Raw genomic sequence first — 10359 nt, forward strand, 5'->3', positions numbered from 1 at the left:
GCTTAATTCTACTTACATTAGACATTATACGGTCTTTACACTTGTCCATCAAATTTATATATCTAGTCTCAATAAAATACGAAAATCTTGGCGAAATAAAAAAAAAGAAAGCTTCCACGCAAGCAGTAACAAAACTCAAGCTTTTCCTCCAGCATTTCGCTATTAATCGAGCGATATTAAGGACGCTTTATGGCAACTGCAAATTTTTTTTGCGAAATAAATAAGATTGCTAATCCTAAGATTCTTCGACACATCATTAGCGCTTCAAATATTCCTGGAAATATCTTAGAAAATTATATAATTTACGCGTCCAATATCTTCGCGTATAATCTTCTTATCTTCGCTATATTATTCTTCAATCGATCAATCTTTATATCTATTAATTTTTCTTTATAGATTGCGTTACTCGTTACCCGAGGAATGATAACAAACTTTTTTAACGCGATAATTCTCGTTCGCATTAAATATAGCAGAAAATAAACTGCATTTAATCGCACACGTTCACTAATAAAAAAAAAAAAAAAAAAAAAAAAAAAAAAAATATATATATATATATCATTCAAGATTATATAAAAATCTGTTTAACAAAGATGTGCGATTACGCTTCGCATAATTCATCCAGATATTGATATTTAACAACCAGATAAGTAATATTTAACAGAATACTCGAAATAATTACAATTTTCGCGAAGAGCAAGATATATATTCGAAGTGCAATACTCAATAATCAATTTGATCTGCGAATCTACAATCTACTCTCGATACTTTCGTCGTGTACGATCGCCGGGTTCGCGGCCGCCCACTTCTCCTTAATTACGTGCTGCTTTTGTTTAGGCCGTTCCTTCAAATTCTGTATACCGGCGAAATGTTCCTCGATCTCCCTTAAGGTCCTACCTTCGGTCTCGGGTAGCATCGTGTATAAAAAGTACAGGCCGGCCAAGTTGACCAGAGCGTAGAAAATGAACGTTCCAGATAGCGATATGCCGTTCATCATGTAGAGAAAGGTTTTATTCGCGGTCGATGTTAAAATGTAGCCGACCATACCTGAAGCGCCGGTTGCGCTACTACGTACCTATGAATCAGTGAATATGAAAATCATTCGCGAAACACAAGGAATTTTTAATGTGTATAAGCGCTTGAAAAAATGAGTGCAGTCCATGTTTTGATTTAATGTAAAAATTAATTTAAATAATTAATATTTGTAATTATTTTTTTAATTTATTTTATTTATTTTAATTGAATTAAATAAATTAAAGTAAAAACGGATTTAAATAAAGATTAATAAGAATTAAGATGAAAACTACTGAAAAAGAAAAATATCGCGAAACGTACCTTCACCGGAAACACTTCGCCTATCAAAACCCAAGGCAACAATCTGATTCCGAAATTCGACACGAAAGCGGCGCCGATCATGAGGGTAGTCGGCAGCCAGGTGTATCTGACTCCGTCAAAATAATCGGTATCACTCAGATAGCCGTAGACGGCAGTAACAATGAAACACAGACCAGTGCCGCTGACCGATATGAACGACAGCTTGCGTTTTCCCAAGAAATGGATTGCCACCACGCAGACTATAGTGCCGACCAATTGAGCGACGCCCAACAACACCGTGGCCATGTATTTGTCGATCGGTGCTTTGAGTTTCGCGAATATTAAGACGGCGAAAGTCTGCAGGGTCGAGGTGCCGCCGAAAGCGCTGATGAAGAATGCCCCGCTCACCAGGATGAAGGGCATGTAGAACGTACGTTTAGTGTAGGATCGCCAGACTTCCTTCTTATCGTCGGTGTTGTCGGCGGGCTTCTCGACCGTCTCGCAGATCGTTTGAAATTCGTTCCGTACCTGCGACGGGCTTGTCCAACCCCGTAACCAGCAGAGAGCGCGTTCCGATTCCGCGAAACGACCCTTGGCTGAGGAAAACCAATGTGTGTGTGTGTGTGTGTGTGAAATTAGTTAGTAAATTTAGAAATAAATTTTTAAAACGAAAAGAAATAATCAGATGTTAAAGTTTTCAAATAGATAAATAATCTGACATAAATAATATTAAGATAATTTTTTTTAAATGATTTAATAATCTTTACAATACGTAAATAATTTGACTGTGCGATTACCTGCGAGCCAGTGTGGGCTCTCAGGTACTAAGCACAAAGCGAAGAAACAGATGATCGGATAAACCAAGTTGATCATTGCCACCGTTCTCCAATGGGCCAGACTACCGCTCAACATTTGCGTGAAAACACCCAGAATGACTGACATCGAAGAGGTCGCGGACAGCATTCCGCGCAAGTTAGGCTGAGTCACCTCGGCGACGTAAGTCAAGACCGGCGCTTCCAAAAGGCCACCCGTCAGGCCTGTCATTGCGAGCGCGATAAACAACATCGCAGGATTGCTAGAATAATAAAATATCAACCAGGCAATTACGAACGGAATATTTGTCAACATCATCGTTCGCTTCCTGCCCAGATATTGTGACAGCGGTCCGCTCACGAGACAACCGATCGGCACGAGAAACAGGTTTAGACTACCTGTGAAAGAAAAAAAACATAGTAATAAAAATATAAAATAATTTATAAAATAACTTAATGAATAAATTTATTTCATATTACATATGAAAGAGAGAGAGAGAGAGAGAGAAAATTTAGATTATTAAAATTATAATGCAATAAATTAATAATAATAATGTTTAAAAAATAAATATGATTATGTAATAGAAAATAATTGATGTATAATTATTAAATGTGAATTAAATTAATTTAAACATGTAGTATCTCAATATGATAATATAATAATTTTAATACTACGACTATTTCCATAAGTTTTAATTGATATAAATTTAGTTTATGATTAATTGATTTTATATAAAAAGACAGAATAAGATTTTTTGGAAAAAAATTTCTCTATTTATATTCCAAAGGGGAAAAAAAACTACGAAAAATTCTAAATTATTCTCAGCTCAGTTATATTTGCAAATAGATTCTTACTAATCCATGTTAATTCTTCCGTAGTGACTTTGATATCTGTATCTTCTCTTTGTAATGCTGGAATGAGGATAGTCGCGAATCCTAGGGTTGAACCAAAGGCAAGCAGGAGTATATTTTTGGCGCCGACTGCACAGCATTGTGGTATCGCTTGTCGAAGTTTGGAAATGTACGCCGCGTCAACCGATGTCTTGTCATCATTCCTAAAGTGTAGATAAGAAAAGTGTGTGTATATATTTATGCACGTTCTAATAATGACAGAATTATTTGAAATCGATATTTCTCATATATTTTTAATACAGGGATTAAGCATAATTATTAAATTAATAAATATTGGAATTTCATTAACGCATATATTATAAATTATTCTTATGTTTCATAAAAGTTTATCTAGATTTTTAGATATTAATTTCATTTTACCATATTATGTAAATTTTTCGTTTAAAATTACTGTTCTGTAAAACTATCAACGATAGGTCTTACAACTTATTGTTAGCATACTTTTAAAGACCCTTAAACTACGTGCACCACATTGAGCTCTCAATCAGTCAAATAGACGGTCTTAAATATACTTTACTCAACAACTCATCGTTAGTAGTCGGGCTAGAAGTCTTACGAATCCGCAATGTCGAATGAATTTATTTGCTAGATGATTGAACACGCATACATAATTAATCGGAGAAAGCAAAAAAGCATATAAAATTATTTTATAAAAGATATATTGCGCTATTAAATTAGTGCAGTACCGTAATATATAATTAAATTATTTTGGAATATCATATTTTCAATATAATATATATAAATAATGACAATTACATACAAACATACATATATAATATACATACGTCAAAGTAACGAAAAAAAAAAAAAAAAATAACAACATGACACTTCGTGTATTGAGAGAAGTATGCGAGTTCAGTGAAACACAGCCTCTACACTTTGTAAAAGCATAATCGACGATCCACTTACAAAGCCTTTCACCTGATGTAATCGCATTGCTTTTGGCGACAATCTCTGCAGCGATTCTGAGATTGTTATTTCGCGGAACTGCCTACATAATTCTTAGACTCACGTGCATTAAAAAAAAAAATATAAATTTTTCATAAACTGTTTCTTTCATTGGACAATTTAACAACTCTTTAATACAGTCATTTTTAATTATTGACAAACTAATCGGCAACTGTAATTTTATGCCGATGTTGTTTAAATAACATTTTTCTGCATATCATGTTTATTTATCAAAAATGAATTATTTTTACATTACAATCACGTAAATAATTTTGGAAGCAAATTAAAAACGAGAAAATTCAATCTTTTATCACCCGACATCACATAGTATACTTTGTCTCTTTACTTTGTTAATGTATCTCATTAAAAGGTTACAGTTCAAAAGCTTCAATATTTAATGCTACAAATAAATTATAATTTAGAAGATATCTGTGAAAAAATACGGCAATAGCATTGAATATTTACAAAATTATTTACAGTTTATAAGTAAAGGAAGGATATCATTTATTATATAAATAACATCTGTGTTATTAAAGGATAGGAAATGAAAATAATTCAGTAATACCAATAAGAAAGTTGGTGAAAAATAGCAAACTGGTTGACGATGATCCACATGTTGTATTGTGCAAACGTTCAAGAACACGCGTGATGATTACATAAGCGCAATGACGATTGAGGCACCTTTTGTGTCGAATCATGTCAGTTTACAACCGCTAGCATCACACCAAGTACCGGCGAACAATGCGACGATTAGTGTGAATGGATTATTTACGCAAGGTCGTGGTAAAAAGCGAACATAAACGTTCTCTTCCTAATCATTTTCTCGCGCATGTATATTTAGTATTATTTTCTCTTTTTTTCTCTACCCGCGATAAATCATGGATTTGTGATATCGATGTACGACGACTGGCTTTAGGCAAAGTATTTGGTTCGCGAGTGCGCGCCATTCCCTCAATTCGAATGAAACGAGCCCGGTGATGATGTAACATGTTCAATCGTATAACGCAATCTCATTTTTGCCACCTGTTCGAGTATGTAAACGTGTTTGTTTGCCCACATACGTATCGCATTTTTTAATGTTTCTACTAAGAGACCTTATTTGCACATAGAAAGTAAAGAGATTCATAAATTTACAAATTATGTCTAAGATACGACAGACAAAATTTGCAAACGCGTTTCCTTCAACAGTTCATCTAACGAACGTCAAATTAAGGGTTAATTCTTTCGTCACTTTTCTTAATTTTAAACATTAAATACTTCTAATCTGAATTAAAATTCTGTTTGGAAAACGTAGACGAGAGATAGGTACGATTTTAAAAAATTCGTCGATTATAACACTTTTAATTGAATGTCCTTTATACGTCGAAGGATTTATTAAATGGTACTTGATGGTATGTAGCATCCAATCAAACTCGGATGCGATTTTAATTACGCTTAAAATATGCCAATCGAGTGTCCTTCGTACGCGCACGTAACGTCGCGTCGATTTTAACGTCATTCTATTGAAAGAATATTAATTATTCTCTGGCATTATTGCTGAGAAGGAAATAAATTTTATTTCAAGACTTAGAAACGATCGTTCTGCGATTCTTTTTTGATTCTCAGTAACAGTGAATTATTAGGTTTTGCCAACATTTTACGATTTATTTTGTCATAATAATGAACGCTAAAATATTCGAACGACAAAACCTATTCGAATTTCTATTATATGAATATTCTACTGTTTGCACAAAATTTACTTTCAAAGGAAAATACGCGTACTTACTTAAAGTATTAGTGATATCAGATGGTTATCGGAAAATTTGCTTAGAGCCGAATGTTTATATCCCATTATAATTTAAATAAACAACAAAGACTCCATTGCAATATTTTTAACGTCGCGACAATTTTTTTCCGCTAAGCGAAACTCCATCTCTGCAAAGTTTATACAGTTCAAAAAATTCCGAGAATATTTATGGCAAGAAGTATCGTGGAAATACGTGCAGAGAATATCTTGTCGGGCGTGTTTCATTTTTTTCGTAGATAAACACGTTACTCCATGATATTTTTATTTCGGACGGTTATTCGTCAAAAATAAAAACAGATCTTTGTCATAGTCGAGCGTAATCTTTATCATTGACAATAAGTAGTGTCGTTACGCATTTACGTCATTACGTGTCACATAGTAATTGAGCCAAACCCGTAGAAGAGCTCCTTTCCAGGCTTTTCAAACCGCGCTGCGCTAAATTATTACGTTGCAACGCTGCTTAACGCTATCGATAAAACGATTATTATATTAATGAGATTTCTTATCACCACACCTGATTGAATGCCGAATGCAAAGATGCTTCATCTCGCAGATACGTTTCTAAGTGACGCAAAGAATATTAACGAGTCTCGACGCACAAAAGCGTCATTTGAATGCCATGAGATTGTCGGCCAGTGACCTACTTGCAAATCCAGGTACGATTATTGTTTGTCGCAATTAATGATCTTTAATTTATAGCGCGCCACTTGAATTATATTAATATTAAGATTACATAGTTTTTACTAAAATACAAAATATATATTTTTGTCATTTAATCCATGTTCTGTAATAAGCATTTTATTTATCAATCATTTATCGCGATTAAGAAATTTTTAAAAAAGAATAACTAGTGAAAATTTAGAAATTTGTCGAATTTACGATCAGAATGAAATAGACGAAATATCAGAAATATTTTTCATTGAAAAAGTATTTTTTTTTTTAGATAAAATATGCAACAAAATGTTGAAATTTTACAACAATATTTTTCGTTTTTAATTTTATACTGTAATTACATTAATTTAAGAATAGTGTAAAATGCATTTGGTTGTGATGTGCGTTTTAATAAAATATATATGTTACGTAAGTATATATATATATATATATATATATATATATATATATATATATATGTAACGTGCGCTAGAATAGTTTATGTGAACGAAGAAAAAAAAATTGTTAGAAATTATGTGTGGTCGGGAATTCAATAATATCTCATTTCCTGCAATTTCCTTAATGCCTCCACTTCGTTTCATCGACAACTGTAAACTTATTCGCAGAAATACCCCTTTCTGACATAGTCAGAAAACAAAAATGAGAATATATTATATGTTTATTACGAACATGTAGCATAAACGCGGCTATAGAACATTATCAATTTTAGTGAATCGCGGATATAAACTGACATATGTAATTCAACGAATTTACGAAACTGTAACAGTTATTTACATGGCTCTTTTTTTTTAATTTATTGATATTTACAGTTTATATTTCCTTTTATAATATTTTAACTTTTTATATTTTTTTAAATTAATTAATTATTTAATTAGATAATTATATCAATTCGATGAGTAGAATTATCAGCAGAAAATTTCAAGTGAAACTAAATGGAACAAATAATAAAGAATAGACATAACAGTGTATTCGTAGATAATATTACATAATAATAGATTCTGTCGCAAATTACCGATATAAATTAAAATGCCATATTTCATTAACTCGTATGCAAAAAAATATATTGGACAAAAATATAAATAAAAGGAGTAATTTTTTGTCATTTTCTTTGTAGTATATGTATATTTAATCGTTTAGCGACACCTGTAGAACGATAATTCACTATGCAACGCCAGAAAGTTTGATTTCGCGAAAAATTATGTCATTAACGTTTTTCTATCATGTAGTTTGCCTCGAAATCTATTGTTACAGATACCATCGACGTTTTGTGGATTTCGAACATTTATTTCTTTACATCCGTGATTTCGAGGTCTCTTAGTTTCACATACATCCGCGAACAGAAACTCGTTATGAAAGTTGATAAACGAACATTTTTATTAATTTGTTTTGATAATAACTAGGGCAAGTAGTTTATTTCCGTTATGCATGTTATTAAGGCCACGAATTCTTTAAACAAGATTCTATAATCAAAATCAATGGATTATATATGCAATCTCTAGTAACTGGAAATTTACGTAAAAAATAATTTTTTTTTTTTTTTCCCCTTACGGATTAAGTTTATCATTTAGAAAAAATATAGTGTTTTTTATTCATGACACTTACATCTTCTTTTACGAGAAAACTTAAATCTCGTAAAAAAATAAATTGTCTCATAATCATAAATAGCCTCGAGCAAAAAAATAAATATTCTTAACAACATTGTTTCCATTCGAGAACAAATTTTATAACGATGTTGCGGGTATCTGAAATTGAGAATAGTTGTTCGGAATCTCTCACGAATCGTTAAGATGCAAAATACAAAATTCAAATATGACGAACCTCTTTCCGTTTTCTATGCATTCGGTCGCTGCCATCTTCGTGGCTTGATACGCTTGCGATTCAATCTTCGGGTCTTAGGCACGTGGAGTCGCTTGCGGTTTTACAGATATCAGATTCTCCGTTGCATATCGAGGGAAGGACGGCGGTGTTGGTACAAGGATGACCTCCTTTCGAAGCAGAACAATGTAAAATTAAATTCTTGTATAAAGTCACCGATTTCGATTATTCGGCGTACAAGCGTTTAAAGCTCACTTATTTATATGACGCGAGAGAAAAGAATCTCAAAAACAGCCAAGGAGAAGAAGAGAATCGCAATAAATTCTGTTGTACAAACGGCGGATTTGCATTCGTAAAGATCGTATCGTGAGAGTTTAGCGAGCCGATTATGTGCTCGGTACATTACAGCTTCAATATCTATGTTTAGATTTGATAAGCGTGCGATTTAAAAAAGTGTAGGGTATAGTATAGTATAATTTGCACATAAATGATACGCTAGAGACCAAAGAGTAGCTAAATTAAGAAAAAATTAATGGAAATTGATTTTGCAGATTTGTATAATAATAAAATTTACAATGCAGAGAAGAGCAAATGATTTATTAAATCTTATATTTATTTTGGTTTATTTTATTTAATTATTCATTATTGTGTGATGAGTAATATATATAATATACGAGTTTTAATATATTTAATGTATAAATATATCTCTCAAAAAATTTTTAGCTAGTTCTAATCATTACAAAACACTCTGTATAAAAAGAATTAATGAATCAATATATTCAAATATTCGGTATTATATGGGAAATGAATTTTATGTACCTTGATACATCTACTTGTCGTACAAAATTCTTTCGCTCGGGAGGAGTTTGATTATACGATTTTCGTGCTCACCTGATTGCAAGCGTCCTGACAGAAGATATTAACAATTCTTTCGATGCTTCTTCTATTTCGCGGATAATCAGCTTTCTTATAATTTCACGACGCTTGAAACAGAAATCTCCTTTTTATAGCTACTTTTAACTATGACTATAGCTTTAATTATAATACTTCATCAAATCTAAACATCTCAAGTCGATTATTGCACTAGAAATGCCACAGGTACAATTACTGAATTATTTGAATTGAATGTCATTGTATGTAGACGATTGCAAAGCTCGCTGGCGATTAAGGTGTTAGTAATTCAATGTTTTTGTTTTGGTTGTAATTCATCCTAATCGGTTTGTCATCTGTATTTGTCAGAATGGAAATTCTCTTACAATAGAAATCGTCGTTTCTTTTTCTAGCTCGATGATAATCTTGAATATTTCGTTATCATCACAGTTGATTTTTTTTTTAAATACACACCTTTAAGATATACAGCTGGTATCCTCGTTAAAACTGAAGAGAAAATAATCAAGAAAATTTTGAATATATCCTTTTTGTCAAAAATTAATTTATAATTCCGTCGAAAAACATTTGTAGAAGTTTGCTTTCACTGAACAGAACAATATCGATTAATGAATCGTTTCGTGAAGAAGTTGAAGAAATTATTAACCAGTCGCACTTTTTTCCTTTTCTATTTTTATTTAATTCTTTAATAAAAAATCTTTCTCATATATAGCGGCGTAGCGATAGATTTTAAAAGTTTCTTTCTGGATTTTGCCTGTTTTCAAAAACAAATCTCTTTCGCTTTAGCCGTTCCAAGATCGCGAAGAAAGAGTGGCAAATTGTTCACTGACAGAACCGCAGTATCTTGTCGCGGAGCGAGAAATTGTGTCGTTCACAGGAAAATATCCAAAAAGATTCCGAGGAGAAATCACGATCAAAGTGGAAAGCGGTAGAAAATAGTGAGAAAGAAATTATCGATTTACATTAGATCGGGACGTCGCGATGGACTAAACACCGCGCGGCGCGAAAGCCACGAGCAAGCTGTACTTTCAATTTTGAGCTCCCTCCTTCGACATGTACCTTCCCTGTTCTCCCAATGAAGGCGAATCGGTACATGTACGATGTACGTGCTCATACGTGACCTCTTCTTTTCCCTTCTCTTGCCACCGATCATTTTGTCGTAATTATTATGTACACGCGATGAGCGGCTGTCAGGACAACGTGAAAAGATTGAGC

General features: G+C 32.7%; 1 protein-coding gene across 4 annotated transcripts; it reads right to left on the reverse strand.

The window, feature by feature from the left end:
• Positions 1–556: 556 nt before the first annotated feature.
• On the reverse strand, positions 557–10239 carry LOC138936408 (facilitated trehalose transporter Tret1). Of its 4 annotated transcripts, none has more exons than XM_070301808.1 (7): positions 10107–10239; positions 9601–9730; positions 8260–8426; positions 2979–3178; positions 2109–2522; positions 1333–1907; positions 557–1072 (listed from the first exon to the last, which is right to left on the reverse strand). In XM_070301808.1, exons 3-7 carry the CDS (start codon positions 8292–8294, stop codon positions 746–748), a joined length of 1551 nt encoding a protein of 516 aa, XP_070157909.1. In that variant the 5' UTR covers positions 8295–8426; positions 9601–9730; positions 10107–10239; the 3' UTR covers positions 557–745. The 4 variants fall into 4 exon arrangements, with proteins under 4 accessions (XP_070157909.1, XP_070157908.1, XP_070157910.1 ...); XM_070301807.1 differs by adding an exon at positions 9148–9239 and having other exon boundaries at positions 9601–10239; XM_070301809.1 differs by lacking the exon at positions 9601–9730.
• Between the last annotated feature and the right edge of the window lie 120 nt (positions 10240–10359).

This window comes from Polyergus mexicanus, unplaced genomic scaffold (assembly GCF_030449975.1).
Source record: "Polyergus mexicanus isolate NDT 795.1 unplaced genomic scaffold, iyPolMexi1.0 SCAF_9, whole genome shotgun sequence".
Taxonomy (NCBI): domain Eukaryota; kingdom Metazoa; phylum Arthropoda; class Insecta; order Hymenoptera; family Formicidae; genus Polyergus; species Polyergus mexicanus.

What these genes read in the sequence shown, in the direction of transcription:
- LOC138936408 (XM_070301809.1), bottom strand. Translation starts at nt 8,294, where the DNA reads ATGGCAGCGACCGAATGCATAGAAAACGGAAAGAG. An exon ending in TGCATAGAAAACGGAAAGAG is followed by an intron (nt 3,179 to 8,259) that starts GTTCGTCATATT and finishes TCTACACTTTAG; the next exon opens with GAATGATGACAAGACATCGG. An exon ending in GGAAGAATTAACATGGATTA is followed by an intron (nt 2,523 to 2,978) that starts GTAAGAATCTAT and finishes TTTCTTTCACAG; the next exon opens with GTAGTCTAAACCTGTTTCTC.